We start from the raw sequence: 16925 nt of genomic DNA, 5'->3' as shown, positions 1-16925 counted from the left end.
CTAAGCAATGCCTGGAACAGAGCAGGCATTTGGGAAGTTCTGAGGATGGCTTTTTAAATGTTGAATGTCCATTACATTTTCAGGATCAGGATACGTTACAGACACTTTCTCTGTCAGCAGAAATACTGAAATATTTATTGTAATGGAGTGGAAAAGCATTCTCATAAACATCTGGTTCTCCTGCTCTTACAGAGTGATCTTGGCATTTACTACAGAATTATTTTACATACTTTCTTTGACTGGGATAGTGGTTAGTTCTTCGCTGTCCCCTAGCCTGTCTGCTTGAAGCCCACCTCCTGTCTTACCTCCTGGTCTTGTAACTCTTTGGGTTTTGCCCTCGGTAGACACAATGCTGCCATGAAGACAGTAAGAAAATGAGGAGCATCACTTTGTGCTCATGGAGGCCGTGAGCCAGCACAGTGCCATGCTTTAGGTCTTTATGTCCTTGTGAGAGGCTGACCTTAAAAAGTCAGGTTGGAAATAAAAGAGCTGGTGGTGCGAGGTGGGTCTGAAAGGAAAGGCAAGAGATGCAGGTGTTCAGCTGGGTTTGGTAGTGGCAGAGTGGCAGGCCCACATCCAGAAAACCTACTAGGATCTTGTGCTTCCCTGGGCATTGCAGTGCTGCTCTTACATCAGCCTGAATTGCATGAAGCAGAACACCCTGTGGAAAAAGAAGAGGGATTTTGAAGGTGGTTGGATGCATTTGTTCCAGACAGTGACAGTAGCTCCAGTTGATTGCCTGGTCAGGCACTACCCTTCTCAGCTCCAAGCTCATTCCCATGACTGGAAATCTGGCACCTCTATCCCCTCCCAAGGAATTGCCTGGTTCCGAGGGAGCACCATGAGGCAACATAAATGCCCTCAATGGCTGGAGCTTGGGCATGTGCCACAGGTCCTTCAGTGTACCCAAAAGGGTCCTCAGTAATCTGGACGAGTGCTACAGTGGGTTTTGTAGTGCAGCTGCAAGGCATTTCACAGGTGGGATGAATGAAAGGAAGAAAAGTATTCAGAAAAGGCTATTTTTCTTTCTTTTGAAGCTTTTTCTTTTAATAGAAGTAGTCAGCAATGGGAAAAAAGCTCTTTTTTTCTGTTTTCCATTGAAATTTAGTGGGGGCTTTATGACAAGAAAAAGGGGAGAAGCATCTGTGAGATGAAGTGAACGAAGACCTCCCTCCTATGAAGACAGGTTGAGTTGTTCAGCCTGAAGAAGAGAAAGCTCTGAGATCTCAATGTGGTCTTCCAGTACTTAAAGGGAGCATATATAAACAAAGGAAAATAGCTTTTTACACAGGCAGATAGTGATAGGACAAGAGGCTATGGTTTTAAACTAAAAGAGGGCAGATTTAGATTGCATGCAAGAAGAAATTCTTTACTGTGAGGGTGGTGAGGCACTGGCACAGGTTGTCTAGAGAAATTGTAGAGGCCTCATCCCTGTTCAAGGCCAGGTTGAGATGGGGTAGGATTATGAGCAGTCTGGTGTAGTGAAAGGTGTCCCTGTGCATGGCAAGGGTGTTGGAACTAGATGATCTGTAATGTCCCTTTCCATTCTATGATTCTGTGATTCTATGATTTTGACTGAGTAGTTGTCATCAATGGATACAGGTACTCAGCTCATCCATCAGGTTGGAGATGCCCTCTCTGTGCCTGCAGAGGGAGAGGAAGTGACTGTCTGGGGTGTCTGCTCAGGTGGCTGATTATCTGCAGCAGCAAACCATGTGTTTGCCACCAGCAGGACCCAGCTAACATTGCTTGTGTTTTCCTCCTTGCAGATGTGCCGGCGTGTGTACAAAGGGATCCCGCTGCAGGTGCGAGGCCAGGTCTGGTCACTTCTGCTGGATGTTGAGAAGATGAAGAAGGAGAATGAAGGAAAATATGAGGTATGGGCTCTACCTGGCAAAGATGGAAGGAGCAAGGTGATAGGGAGGTTAGATTGGTTGGTGAAGCTGTTTTGGTGAGGACTGAAAATGCGAAGGATATCAACTGTTTTTCCATCTTATATTAAGCTGGGGTCTTTTAGCATGTTAGCTGGCTGCTTTCTATATTATGCTGCTTCCATTTATTCTGCTGGAAGTTGGGAGCAAAGCTGCTGTCAGTGTTACTGCATCTTTAGAGAAAAATGGAGGGAAGAATGAGGGGAAGCTTTCCATAGGCAGCATGTGGAAGCCCTTGGTGGATAATTAACTTATTTTCCAAGTCTGTGTTATGATTTATTTTGCATCATGTACCAGGGTGAGGATCAGGGTGTTGTGGAGACAATTATTTTTCAGAGGCAGGAGTTTGAGTGCTGCATCTAACAGGTGTCTCTAAAAATCCCTGCCTATTAAGTGGGATGATGCTAACACTCATTATAGTTAGTCAAGCGTGGATGCTACTGGTGAGGTGCCATGGGGATGGAGGCACGTGCAGGGGATGTGGGAAGGCTGGGCTCACCACAGTAAGCACAGATAAGGAAGCTCTCCAGCATGCAGATTAAAATTGTGCTCCCTCCCTCAAAGCTGTGCTGTGCAGGCAGGAAAGCAATCCAAACAAATGAAAGTCACCAGGAGTTTATCTGTGCTCCAGAGGGGTCTGTGATAAACAGGAGCTTCAGGGCTAATAGGCTTTGCTGGATGCAAACCCTCTACAAGACCATCTTAATCTACCTCTTCTTTGGTGCTGCCTGCTGCCAGTAATTAGCTCTCCCCTAATTTCCTCCAGGAGAGGCTCAGTGCAGGTCCTGCATGAGGGGTTTTGCTTTCAAGAACAGACTAACCCTCAGCCTCAGACTTGTGTCCTGGAGGGATTGGTTCTAAGGCCACCCCATTTCTCCCAGTGGCCTAACTCATGGCACAAAAGCCTGAAGACTACCATGGGACATTCCACACTTGCTTTTGATGTAGCTATGATCCTCTGCCTCCCTGGGGTTTGTTAGCTGCAGCCAGAGGGCTTGAGGGAAGCTTGAGAAGGCAGCAGGAGAAACATATTGGCCATGGGGCAGAGCAGAGGCATCCTGGCTTTTACCCACTGCTTTGCACAAGGTCTTTGGGATGGGACTTCCAGCTTTCTAGCCTCTGCTCTGCCACCAGCTTGCAGGACTCACAGCACTAATGAGCTTGACACAGAGCATCTGTGGAGCCCTCAGGTTATTTACACTAGGGAAAAAAGGAGAATAACCCATTCTGTGTTTCTTTTTTAATGTCTGCACAATTAATAAAGCCTCCTGGGTGCATGGAGGTAACAAAGTTCTGTGTGACCTACCTGCTATTCATGTGCAATGATTTAAAAATACCCAGAGTAGGGTATTTACAGTCTTTGGGAGATTTCTGTGTTGTTCTGGCAGGGAAAACAAGAGGGCCTTTAGAAGGAGCATTTGAACTGAAGTGACCCGGTGCACATGAATGGTCATATTCTCTCAGGTAGTCTGCCTGACTTTATAGAGGGAAAGGAGCCATAGGATACAGACACCATAGTATTTACAGCTGGGAAAGGAGCCATAGGATACAGACACCACAGTATTTACAGCTGGGAAATTATGTTGTTCATCAGATCTTCATTCCGTCATCGCTTTTATCCTCACTTGTCCTGTGCAGGCAATAATTGAAAATAGCCCCTGCACTGTTGTTCCTCCATACAGCTGCTTTCAGTTTTGGAGTTAATATTCCCAAGATGCCGTGATCATCCTAAGTGTGGGCTGTGCTGGACATATGGGTGCTAATGACCTTCTGATGTTCCCCAGAGCTGATGTGGCCTCCTTGGGAGGTCAGCAGCAGCCTGGAGGTGCCTGGTGTCAGGCTGACAAGCATTCATAGGATGGCAGCTGCTGGAGCAGATGATAAGTATCTGTGCAGATGTTCTATTTTCTGTCTCCTCTGTGAGCCAGGACAAGTTGTGACCCTAGGCTCAAGGCAAGTTGGGCTTGCTGCTCATCTCTGCTGCCTCCAGCCTGCTGGTGAATCTCAGTGTGCCTGAAGGCAGTCATCAAATGTATTTTCTTCATGCAATTAACCCTGGAGACATTAAAGAACGAGGGCATGATCACTGGTGGTATCTAAAGGCTGTGAGGTGAGATGCTTAGCTATAGCATAGTGGTCCTGGCCTGAAGTCTGAGCAGTGGGCAGCACATGGGATTGCAGTGAGATTTATCCATTGAGCATTTTCATCTTGGGGCTCCAAGGGCACAATTGGTTGAGGTGGTCTTAAACTTTCATTTGAATTTATTTGAATTTCCTTTTTTTTTTTTTTTTGCAGTGGACTTCAGTCCTTTTCCTATGTGATGCTGCCTTAAATGATTAGCCAGCCTAGGGGGAACCATGGAGACTCTTGGCTTTGAGTTTAGCTTCTGTTCTGGACTCTGCCAGTAAGGGAATATTCCAGGACTGCTTTTCTAGTGGAAACTCCTTAAACTGAAGATGATTCTCTTTTGCAGGGAAAGTAGTAGTTGGAGATCACAGAGTCTGTTATAACAGTTTGGACTTCATTATGATTGAGCCTCTGAAAAGCTGAGAGTGCTGCATACATTTGTGTATTAGTTCCTTAAGGATCAACAGAGCTCTCAGTGCTCTATGACAGCCAGCCAGGCAAAGAAATCAAAATCAGTGAGAGTGGAATTGAATTGTAATGGTTTTAGATTCTGAAACTCAGTATCTGCATTGGAAGATGGGTGAGGGCTGGGTTGGCAGCTGTCTTAGTGTGTGAGTGTGGGTCATCCCCTCCTCCCTGGGCCAGCAGCACAGACAAGGGGTTGGGGCTCACCTCCAGGCTGCAGTTCATTGCTCCCTGCAGGACACCAATGTCCCCTGCTCTGGATAGCTCTGTGCAGCTCTCAAGCTGCCACTCCTGCTGCAGGAATCCTGCCTTCTCACTGTGTGGAGAGAGGTACAGGCTGAGATGGTGTCTGATTCCTGCCTCTTGTCTGCCCCTCTCCCTTGCAGCAAATGAAAGAACAAGCAAAGAGTTTTTCATCGGAAATCAAGCAGATAGATTTGGATGTTAACCGCACCTTCCGAAACCACATCATGTTTCGGGATCGCTATGGAGTGAAGTGAGTATGGGAAGCTTCTGTGGCTTATATGGGTTGTGCCAGTGCATATGTGAGGGATGAGCTGGATGGGGTGACCAGCAGTCCCTGGCTCAGAGCAAAGCCATCTTTGCCTTCTCCTCAAACCATCACCACACAGTGAGACCCACAGGTGCTGGGCTGCTGACTCTCTCTGAAGAGAGTCCACACTGGAGCAGGCTGTGCTGTGTGTGCTCATGAAAGTGGAGACCTCATGCTCAGGTGTTTTAATATCCTTCTTTCTCCCCAGGCAGCAGGCACTCTTCCACGTCCTGTCAGCATACTCAGTTTATAACACTGTAAGTAGTAAGTCCAGTTATGCTTTATATATTTTTATCTGTATGTCTATATATATAAAGATTTAAAGAAAAGCTTTATATATGTGTGTGTGTAGACATATATATTTTCATGTGTATATATATGTAATAAACACACTTATTTAGCCAGCGGTAATTCCAATTTTAAGTCCTGTTAGTGGGTTGTACGGAGAGTGGCAAGACCCTCAGGCAGCACAAGAATCTTTCCACAGTTGTTTCATTCCCTTGTTCATTTTGTCAACTGGTAAATGACACATCTGGCTGATTTAGTTTGGGCAAGTGTCAGCAAAGAACAAGAGATAGCCCTTTGGCTTTTCAGCAACACTAGTCTTCTGGCAGTCTGTCATGTTTCTGACTTCTTGTCTTACACCAAATGGTGTCCTTGTTGAAAACACTTATTTACTACAGCAAACCAGTCATTTTTAGCTGAAGGACACAGGTAGAATAAGCTGAAATTAGCAGCTGAACCTACTGTCTCCACCTCCAGGAGGGGACAGTTATCCTAGAAGATGCTCAGGGGTTTAGTTAAGGAGCTTCACACATGCCAGATAAAATGCTTACCAGATTTATTTACTGTTAAATTACTTCAGTGCTCATATAGCTGAAGGAATCTAAAACAGCATTGGACCCACATGCTGTTTGTCATCCCAAAGATAGATTGGACATAAGGAGGACATTTTTTATAATGAGTGTGGTGAGGCATGGAAATAATTGCTCAGAGAAGTTGTGGATGCCCTATCCTGGAAGTGTTCAAAGTCTGGATGAGGCTTTGAGCAACCTGGTCTGTTGGAATCTGTCCCTACCCATGGCAGGAGGGTTGGATGAGATGACCTTCAAAGGTCCTTTTCCAACCCAGACTACTCCATGAGTCAGTGACATGGTAGATGATGTAGACGTATGGGAGCTGTGAATTTGGACATAAACAGTAAAGGCTTTGAAATAGGACAGACCTTGGAAGAGGAGGGGGAAGTACAGGCAGCTTTTAGCATTATGGTAGGCTCTGCCACCATGGCAGCACATGTGCACCTCTTGCATGTTGCAGGAAGTGAGCTACTGCCAAGGGATGAGCCAGATTGCAGCCATCCTCCTGATGTACTTGAACGAAGAGGATGCGTTCTGGGCGCTGGCACAGCTGCTCACCAACCAGCGCCACGCCATGCACGGTAAGGCTGGGCTGGGAGCGGGGGGTGCTGGCAAAGGAAGGGAAGATTGTTCAGGGCGCTCTGTAGAGCCTTGTTTCTCCTCACATATTTGTTTAATTAAAGTGGGTGAGGCTTAACTACTTGAGCCCTTGCCTGGCTTCAGTGAAGCTGAACTTCACTCTTGGAGGCAGACAAGTTCTTATCAAAAAAACTGAGTTTTATCCACCTGAGCTTTAGTGCTCAGTAATTAACACTTTCACAGAAGTGCTGTCCTCCCTCCAGGGTACCTTGCCCTTGGCAATCAATTAACTCAAGGTTATGTGTTTATAAGAAGTCTCAGAGAAGTACATCTGAGAGTATCCACACTAAATGTGGATGTAATTTCATTGAATGTGTGATGTATTATTTTACTTCAAACACATTAAAGATCCTTTCATCTTACTTGTGGCTAGCAGTAATCTATGCACAGAGGGTTATTTCATGGGTAGAGAGCTAAACCTTACGGCTTGATAACTTTGGACAGTCTTAAATATGTGTCCTGCTAGATTACAGGGCACTGCACAAGCTTGTGGTGTTCAAACATCTTCAGCTCTTCTCTGAACCTTGGTAAGCACTGAGGTGTGTTTAGAGAGCTCTTGGCCAAGCCAAGTCACAGGAGGCAGGCAGTGGGAGCTTTGTGGGCCTGCTCCATGGGGAAGGACCAGCTGGACTTGGTCTGAGGGTCCTGTTGTCCAGATGGGGTGAGGGGTGACCACTGGAAAGGAAGGTAAAAAGGAGGTACGTGGGCACCCTGTGGTTCAGCCAACTTCAACAGGAGATGCAAGAGATGAGTTTATAGAAAATCAGGCTATCCCTGTCACTGCTGCAGAGCTTTCCTGATTTTTTCTTATTTCTCTTGTCTTTTCTTGTTAAGGTTTTTTCATTCCTGGATTCCCGAAGCTGCAGAGGTTTCAAGCCCACCACGAGCAAATTTTAAACAAACTGTTTCCGAAACTGAAGAAGCACATGGTATCTCTTTACTATCAGTATTCCTATAATAATGCTACATTTCAGTGATAAAGCAGTTAATAAAGTGTTCTGCCAAACAGATGCACAGCTGAACGTATTTCTAACCATACAAGACTGCTTCAGCTGCAGAGGCAGGCATTTATTAAATGGGTAGCTTAGGTCTTGGTGAGGTGAATGGTAATCATTTGCTTGCTGGTCATCATCGGTGGAGGGACTGCTAAAATTTAAAGGCTTCCTTAGGAGAGTAAGGCAGGAAGGCTTACAGAGCCTGCAGCAGGAGGAACAGCAATGAGGCTGGGCTGTATTCTTATACCAACTGCAAGACCCAAAGGCTGATGCTGGTCTGTCTGGAGTGTTATTTCAGTAATTATTAGCTCCAAGTGCTTTGCTGTTGTTTTAAATCAGGAGGCACATAAGATTTTCTGGGTGTTTTGTTGCTTGGGCATGTCCAGTTGCTTCTCTCTGTAGCAGATGGTATACAGGCCCATTTGGTGGCTGCAGGAGCATCTGCAGGGCACACTGACTCCAGTCTAATGTCCAAGCCACTGTTTTGCAGCACCTGCTCCCCCCTGCCTTTTTTTTTTTTTTTTTTTTTTTTTTTTTTTTTTTTTTTTTTTTTGCCTTGCCTCTCTTTGCATTTGGTGTAGACATTTGGTGTTCAGTGGCCAGACTTCTAAAGTTTTCTTATGCTCCCAAGAGACTTGGTGGCACCCATCTCTAGAAAAAAGTGTTTGTATTACCATCATCTGCAATAGCTCTTGCTTCATGCTGCAAATGGTTGTAAAAGAGAAACAAAGCCATGTTAGGTTTTCACTTAATTTTAGTCATGGGCAGGGGAGGGGATGGGAATAATTCAGAAAGCTGCTTATTCCTCCTGCTCCTGAAGGCTCTCCAGGGTTACAGGTGCACAGCACCAGCCAAAAGCAAAGGCTGGAGCTGACCATTCATCCCATGGGCTTCTTTCTCTTTCTATTTGCCACTGCTTTGCAGCAGAGGTCATGTCAGCTCTGCACACATCCCAGCACTGGGCACTAGATGAAGAAGTGTTAGACTGAGGTGGTCACGGTGAGGTTTTTAAGAGTTTTCCTTAGCCTGCCAGGCTGTCCTGCTCCTGCAGTAGCCATGCTGTGGAAACAAAAATGGTAGTCTGCAAGGAGTGAGTGGTTTGGGTTCCTGGAAGGTTCTTATAAGTCCCTGGGGTGGGTATAAGCTGAGAAAAGCTTCTCCCAGAAATCCCTCTCCAATGCTATGGCTGAAGTCTGGCCACATTGAAGGTCAGGTTCAATGGATGTCTTGGGCAAAGACCAAAGTCGGGCTTCAAAACTGGTGTTTAAAGCAGGGGCTTTCTTGGAAAATGGGAAATTGACCACAGCCACATCCTACACCCAGACCCCAGAATAAGTCAACCAACCAACCTCCCCCAAAGCCTTGTGAGCTGCTTGAACCTCCAGTAACCAGCCTGGTGAAATGCCTGTCTCTCTTTGCTGTCTTCCCCCAGGACAAGGAGCAGATGACTACTGGGATTTACACAACCAAGTGGTTCCTGCAGTGTTTCATTGACCGGGTGAGGATGCTCTGGGGGTTTTTTGCTGCTCTGCTGTTTGCATGCATGGTTATCTGCCTGTGTTTTTTGTAAATATCATACTTTGAAGAAGATGTTAATATTTTATAAGGTGGGATATTATGCACACTCTCATAAGGCAAAAAAATTAATAAGGGAGAAGTTAAAAACAACTGCATGTCACTGACAAGCCAGTTCCTGCTGCCTCATCACAAGCAGTCGTGGGGAGATGGCTCAGCATCAGCAGTATAAACTTCAGAGTCGGGAGAGATCTTTCTCTTGCCCGCTGGCACTGCTGCAAAAGCAATTAACCTCACTTTGGCTCTGCAAGCAACATAGAAAGAAGTAGAGCTGGGGGCACAAGCCTCAACAAATAGCAGTGCAGCAGCTGCAGGCAAAGGAACAGATTGGGACTGGAAACATGTGAAAGCGTGAGACAATTGCCCTGATTTGTGCAGAGCTAATTTGCTAGTCCTGAGCCAAGACTACTTTATTTTTAGGGTCAGCATTGTGCTTACTGGACTTGAATGCAATGTCCAGACTTGCCAATATTTGAGACATCTACGTGCTCCAGTCCCAATTTTCTGCTGCCCTGTCTTGTATAAAACAGTGGATGGTCTCTTCCCCTCAAGAGGAAACTCACTGCTTTTGCCACTAAAAGCTGTATAAAATGCAAAATCCCTTTAATTGCACTAGCATATGGTAAAAGAGCTGCAAAGGTCAGTTGTGCCAAACTCTGGAGAGTCAGTGCAGTATCCTAAATTTGAACCTAAACATCTCAGTAGGATTAATACTAATTTCTGTGTTGGAGAGGTGTTTTAGATCTTTTCTGAGAGGTGTGAGCTGCTCCATCACTTTGGGTATCAGTTCAATCCTATTTGTGGTGCAAATGAAAACCCCTTGCAGAGGTGTTTTAGCAGGCTTAAATAAGCCTGTATATAAGAAAGATCTCTTCTTTGGACACCAGATGAATGATTTTTTTAATGCTTAGTGATGTATCATTGAGCTTTCAGACCTATCCCTTAAATAGCCCTTCTGGGAAATCTGGATGGATACAGGAGTTGTTTCTTGCACTCACAAAGCTGAAAGATGATGGTACTCCCTCCAGGGTAGAGGAATCCACATGCTAGCGTGCTTGTAAGAGAAGTGTAATTTTTTTCTGCATTCATGGATGGGTTTTAAATATTTTCCTGGCCACCCAATTTCATTAGCTTTAAGGCAAAACCATAGATGATAAAAGACATTTTTGTGTTTTAGACGAACTCCTGACTTGCAATGCCTAGCAGTGTTGTGTGTTTTGGTGCAAGGTGATGCAGTGATGGCAGCAGCCTCTGTTTCATCATCCCATTTGTGATTTGGTTGTGTGTTTGAAACAGACCCCATTCACTCTGACCTTGCGGCTGTGGGATATCTACATCCTGGAAGGGGAGCGGGTGCTGACGGCCATGGCTTACACCATCCTCAAACTGCACAAAAGTAAGGTCCCACCTGATTGCATCCCCTATGGCTGTGGAGGCACTGTGCTGGGCCACCCTTGCGCTGCTGACCTGAAAGGCTTTGCTGGCCACTGTCAGCCTCTTGGTGCCCTGCACTGGCCACAAAAGGCACAGTCCAGGCGAGGGAATGAGATGCCACAAGGGTTGATTTTCTGTGCTCAGTACATAGAAACCATCTGAAATGCCCCCAGCTACCTCTTCCTATGTACTATACCCCACAAATTGCTTTTAGGGGCAATACAGATAGCAGCCCATCTGTCTGCAGAATTTTTTGTGGTGGCTCAACTGAAAAGTCTGTAGAGGGACAAGTAAATCCATTAATACACTTCTAAAATGATCAAAACCTGGTTTTCTTGCATAACATCAAGGCAGTGATGTTTCTACCTCGAGATTTTTGTAACTTTTAATCCTTTCATTCCCATAAGTTGATAGCCTTACTGTGTCACTCTTGGCCTTCATCTGGGGCAGGATGAGAACCTTTGGGCCAGCAAATTTATGGGACTGCATGTGCTGCCATGTTCTTCCTTCAGTTAAATGAAAAACCAGCTATCCAGAAATAAATCTTGAAGTATCCTATTTGTCTGCAAAAAGTGGGAAACTGGCAGGCAGGCAGATATTTCAGTCTGGCTGTGAAATCTCGCCTCCCTGAGGAATGTGTAGTGTGAGTTGGCATCTTTTCCTACAACCCTGCCTGTTTCCCACTCCTGTCTGCAGCCTTTGTAAGGGCCAGCATCTCTTCTTATATCCCTGCCTGCTGGCTGGTGAAGGTTGGGATCCCTGACTGATGGTGGCAGCTGCCGGCAGTGGCTGTTCACCCTGGTGCTCAGGGCCTGTCTCACGGAGCTTTTCCTCCTCCTAGAGGCATTGGTGAGAACTTCCAGAAACGGCCCAAAACCTGCATCCTCATCAGCACAACTCCCAGCCCTGCCATTGTCCTGCCACTGAGAAGCTACTGCTCAGATGGCATGGATATACACGTGTTGATGATCCTGAGCAAGTGTGGGAAGATGGGAGAGAGGCAAAAGCATTCAGGCTGTCTCACTGTGGAGTGGGAACAGCCACAGAATCCCAGATAAAACCAAAGTATGGTGTAACCCACGCTACCATGAAATTTGTCTGTACTACTGCCATTACTCCTTTCTCCCATCCCCCAGAACGCTTGCTGAAGATGACACTGGAAGATTTACGTGAATTTCTGCAGGAGAAAATTGCTGCTTCCCTGCAGTACGAGGACGATGCTGTCATCGAGCAGCTGCAGGTGTCGATGACTGAACTGCGCAAGATGAAATTTGACCTGCCCCCACCAGGTGGGTAGAGGAGAAGGTGGGCAGCCCAGCAGGGACCAGAGCATCCTGCTGCTGTGGTTGGGAGCCGGGGCAGCCCAGAAGGGCTGGCACCTGCTGTATGGAAGCATCTGTCTTCCTCACATTCAGGGTGTGCAAAAACAGACTGATACACAGTTTGGGTTTTATTTTGTTTTCTCTGCTTCCAATGCAGCAAAGCCTGAGGAGTTTCCAAGGAAACCCCTGGGCCTGGAGCTCTCCCTCAACCCAGTAGCCATAAAGGAAAACGCAGCAGCCAATGGCCAGAATGGCCGGGTGAGTGAGCACACTCCAGACAGGGAGCCCCATCCCCAGAGAGTTCCTGATGCACCAGGAGGAACGACAGTGGTGGAAGCCAGGACTCCCACTTTCCATGGTAGTGAAGCAGCTGAAGAAACAAATGTGCCTGTTTCAGATGGGCAGCCACTGGATGAGGAGGGTCATGTGGAGCCCATCACGGACAGGCAGCCATCATCTCTTCTGAAGGCAAGCGAGACACAGGCCCGGCAACACCTCCTGCCCACGGTCCTGCCTCCAGAGCAGCCTCTTCTTGCTCCTGGCTGTGCTGTGGTGGATCATGGAGTGTCCCTCCCTGCCCCATTTGAGCACAGCTCCTCAGACTCCTCTCTCCAAAACAGGCTGGCTCCTCCTGACTCCAGCACCGCTGAGCTTTCCACCATGGACCAGGCAGCATGGCAGCCAAATCCCACTGCCCTGCCAGCAGGAGAACAGGCATCTTCCCTGAGCAGAGAGGAAGTGCTCGAAGCAGCCCCCCATCCTCTGCCAGCCGGCTGCACGGCACAGAGCGATGGCTCCCCCAAGACCGAGGGCAGGGAGGAGGTGGCGGATGACAGGCACTGCAGGGCAGTGCTGCCGGACAAAACGGGCCTGAAGCGCTCGGCATCCAAAGCTGCATCCACAGGAGAGCTCCTCAGCCTGCAGCACAACGGGCCGGGCAGTGCCGGCCGCACCAGGCGCTGGCCCGAGGCCGTGGGCGCGCTGCCTGCGCACAGGCAGGCGGGGGGCAGCGTGCCCGTCTTGGCCAGCAGAGAGCCGGAGGCAGCAGGGCTGGCCGAGGGCTGCCCCACCCCGCAGGCACCGTCCCCCGTGGTGGAAGGGAACAGCCCCTACGTGGTTATCAAAACCACCACTCCCCTCCACCTGGCCCATGCCACGGAACAGGACTTCTTGAACAGAAAGCAGGTGGCATTGCCTCTGTCAGAGACTGGACATTCCCTGCCTACCACCTCCATGCCACCACCTTTTACGCCAGACCCAGAGGAGGTGGAGATCCAGAAAAGCCTCCAGAAGCCATTGAATGCACTGAAAGCCCCACGACCCCCGCTGAGCCCCAAACCAAAATTACCGCTGCAGGTTGCCAAATCCCGCTCAGAGAACAGCTTCCTTTCAGGCTCTCCTTCCCTGGCAAAGCTGCCCAAATCGGTGACGTTCTAGTGGGGATGGAGAAGGGGAAGCTAAGGGAGAAGAAGTGGGTTCTGGAGAAGCATCCTTGCCCCATTTACAGGATCCCCTTCTGTTAGCAGGGTGACAGCACAGCACCATCACACATCAATGTGCTTTGGTACGAACGGCCAGCGAGGAGATGAAGTGGTGGCCACCAGCGCTAGGAGATACCAGCAGATTGGATTTGCATGTTTCCTTTGGACAAATTGGAAAATGCTTTCATTTTTTGTTCCTCAAAGCTCCCCAAGCCTCATCACTTGGGGAAAGAGGCAGGGCTGGTGTTTTCTCCTGCTGCTGTCTGCTGTGGGAACCCACAACCAAGCAAGCAGGCACAAGGTGTCGGAGTCCGAAATGCTTTCTTTAAAATGCCCCATCGGTGCAGCCACAGCATTGCTTTCAAAGGCCTTTGTAGCAATAGATCTTTATTTCATTTCCCAGACCTGCGGTTGTAGGCAGCAGAATTTCCAGGCGGTGCAATGCATCCTGGCAGGACACAGGCAGCCTGCTGCCCCCTCTATGCAATTCCACAAGGGAGTGCCTGGCTGTATCTGGCTCCTGCTGCTGTGGTGGATGGTGTTCAGGAGGACAAATTTAACAGCTGCTGAGTCCCTGGGACATCTTGGTTTCACCCCAGTGGGGGGCTGCCAGCAGGGTGGTTCTTTCCCAGATTCTCAAGGTGACAAGGACAGTGATGAAGGTGGAGCCTGGTCTCTTGGGCTGAGTGTCCTTTCTGCTGGCCTTTCCTTTGCAGGGCTAGCGCGGCGAGCAGGCTCGCTGCCTTTCTATTCCCAAACAAGAAAAGGGGCTGCTGGCTCGGGAAACCTGCCTGCATTACCAAGCTGCTGGAGGTGTGATGGAGTCTAATCAAAGTGCCCCAGATAAGTTCACTTTTGCTTTGAGTAGGTTAAGTGTCAGAGTGGAGATGGCGTAGGAATTGGGGGAGCACATTGTCCAGAACCTGATCTTGGCCCTTCTGAGCCCACACAGAATTAAGAAAAGGAAGACATGATGCCTGCTTGCCTTTCATGCACCAAGTCCTAGAGGCCTGGCCATCTCCTCCCCATCCCAGGGTGCTGCTGCTGCACAGACTAGGCCATTGGTTGGAGCTGTGCAGGGATCTGGGGAGATACCCCATAAAAAGATCTGGTTCAAAATTCTGGTTCCAGCATCGACTTCACCCCTAGCGGTGAAGAGATTTCATCAGGAAGGCAGATCAGTGAAAAAGGAGGAAGTAGTCCAGATATGCTGGATATGACTTTGATGTCCAGAAGGGATAGCTGCAAGTGCCACCTTAGGTGGGACTGCAAGTGGGATTCCCATTCCTTCAACAGAGATTCTGGGCAAAAGCACCTTTAAGTTCTAAAAAGACTTTGAAAACTACTTTTTTTTTATCTCACAGGCTGCTTCAATTGCATAACCTGATTTAAAGCCGACCTGAAAGCCCAGCAGAAAACTTCTACTAAATTACTTTGTGGGTTCCAGGAGCTGGACTTGATGATCCTGGTGGATCCCTTCCAGCTCAGCACATTCTATGGTTCTATGATTTATCAGGATTTATTTTGCCTTGTGTACATGTGGTGGTTTGTTTGCAGCAGGGCATGTTGAAGGGAGCACTGGATCTTTGTTTGGATGTAGCCAGCCAGACCACAGCACCCTCAGCATTCATTGGAACCCCAGCTCTGTCCCAGGCCCCATCTTCCACTGAGCCTCCAACCTTGCCCATCCTCTCCCTCTGCAGAGCAGGGATAACTCTATTAGCTACCTCGCAGGGGTGTTGTGAGGAGTCAAGTGTTGCTGTTTGAGGAAAAGTGCTCTTCGAATGTTCAGTATTTGTGTTTTGAGACACCACAGGTCCTTTCTAGGACAATGGTGCTTGACTTGTTTTTAATTTAGGGTATGTTTTTCTGTAACTGTGCATAGTTAAACGTATTTGTGTGTTAAAATACCTGTGCAGTATTTCAGGACAGATATCCACTGCCTTTTGCTAGCAGCCCACTGGCCACAGGAGCTCACTGGGGAGCAACAAGAAGCATCTGAGAGCTGTTGGTCACATCTTGGCTTGGCTTCTGTAACTTGGGGCTCTGTCCTCTCCTTGAAGCCCACATATGACTTCTAATGCATTTGAGCATCACGTGTGCAAGAGCTGAGACCTCTTTCCCCTTGTTTTAACACATTTTCCCTCATTTCAGGCACACAGCCTTTGCACATCATGTTTCTTGTGCACCTGGACTCCTTATACAGTGTGTGTCTGGGATGTTTTGCAGTATTAACATTTGAAAAGGTGGTTTGCTCTGATTTTGGAGAGCTGTCAAATGCATAGTACTCATTGCATGGCATTTGGTGCATGATGTTCAACGTCAATTTTGACAGGGCAAGGGGTGAGCGTTGTCCTTCCCTCCAAGCTCTAATGGGAATGAGCAGCAAGGTCCTCAGTCATCTTCAGGCCTGGGGGAACCACCAGCAATGCGCATTGTTGTCCTTGATGTAATGCTCTCACTTAAACACATCAATGCGTGATCCCCCAGGAGCTGCCTGCTCCTGTCTCCTCTGCCTCTTACTGCAGACAACGCTGCAGCCATGGTGGATCTGTGGCAGCAAGGCCTGATCCAGCCTCAGCTCTTTCGTTGGGAATAGGAAGGGAAGGAGAAGGATGAGGATGGTGGCTCAGCAGGACAAATTAGCTAACCCAAGCCACTTGCAGCCCTGTCAAGCCCCCTGCAACAGTCACAAACTTGCCTCAGCAAAACCTACTCTTACTGTGAGCAAATGGGGGAAAGCAGCTTCCCCCATCCTTGCCCTTGCAGCCCTGATAGAATGCTGGCCTTGCTGCCTTCCATGTAGAGGTAAAGACCAATGCTGTGGGTTTGGGTTTTTTAGGTTTAGTTTGTTTTTCTTTGTGTTGTTTGTTTGTGATAGAGCACTTTGAGTGGCTGCAGCACTGGCAGGCAGCAGGAGCCATGGGACTCAGCTCCAGCAAGGGCCAGAGGTTGAGGTTAGGGTTTCTCAGCCATGCACTTTGAGAGCCTGGCTACCATCTGCTTTCCTTTTTATTTGCTATTCTTGTTTACAGCGTGGAACGCTTCTTCCATGACTCTTTCTAATGTATTATAATTATTACTTTTAAGAAAAAAAAGTTTTTATGTTGGCTTTTTTGTTTGTTCGTTTTTTTTAAAGTGGTTTTTTGGGAAAAAAAAAAAAAGTCAATAATTACTTTTTACGCTGATCCAAACTGTCAGGATTGTTTGATGCTGTTTTACATGGTTGTAATAATAATGGTTAAAGAAATTTAGCATAAATTCAGACTACACGAGGTTTCTTACAGGAACAGAAGCTGCACCAAGACTGGTTGCCTTCTCCTGATGACTTTTAGCTTGGTTACTAGGTATGCTTCAGCTGCAACAGGTCCATCCTGCTCCATCTCTGCTTTCTTCCCTGATTTTCTACTGTAATTAAATCCAGGCATCCCCAGCAGCAAAGAAAAATGCTCCTTTCTACTTACCATTGTCCTATCCCAGCTGAACAAAGGGCAGCATCCCTTCTGACACACAGCTACTGATCAGCAGCACTGCTGAAGCTTGTT

General features: G+C 47.6%; 1 protein-coding gene across 3 annotated transcripts in view; it reads left to right on the top strand.

The window, feature by feature from the left end:
• The window catches only part of LOC130253411 (USP6 N-terminal-like protein), a 75262-nt gene that overhangs the window by 57428 nt on the left and 909 nt on the right, over nucleotides 1–16925 (top strand). For 2 of the 3 annotated variants that reach the window (XM_056491974.1, XM_056491975.1), the window contains 9 exons: nucleotides 1770–1877; nucleotides 4911–5020; nucleotides 5286–5334; nucleotides 6395–6515; nucleotides 7408–7502; nucleotides 9001–9066; nucleotides 10440–10539; nucleotides 11714–11866; nucleotides 12057–16490. In XM_056491974.1, coding sequence (XP_056347949.1) covers nucleotides 1770–1877; nucleotides 4911–5020; nucleotides 5286–5334; nucleotides 6395–6515; nucleotides 7408–7502; nucleotides 9001–9066; nucleotides 10440–10539; nucleotides 11714–11866; nucleotides 12057–13336 — 2082 coding nt within the window. In that variant the 3' untranslated portion in view covers nucleotides 13337–16490. Of the gene's footprint in view, nucleotides 1–1769; nucleotides 1878–4910; nucleotides 5021–5285; nucleotides 5335–6394; nucleotides 6516–7407; nucleotides 7503–9000; nucleotides 9067–10439; nucleotides 10540–11713; nucleotides 11867–12056; nucleotides 16491–16925 lie in introns of those variants that run through there. The other variant, XR_008840557.1, reaches the window with a different exon arrangement.

The sequence above is a fragment of the Oenanthe melanoleuca genome, chromosome 5 (assembly GCF_029582105.1).
Source record: "Oenanthe melanoleuca isolate GR-GAL-2019-014 chromosome 5, OMel1.0, whole genome shotgun sequence".
Taxonomy (NCBI): Eukaryota; Metazoa; Chordata; class Aves; order Passeriformes; family Muscicapidae; genus Oenanthe; species Oenanthe melanoleuca.
The sequence above is the reverse complement of the archived record's forward strand: the minus strand, read 5'-3'. Positions and strand labels throughout refer to the sequence as shown.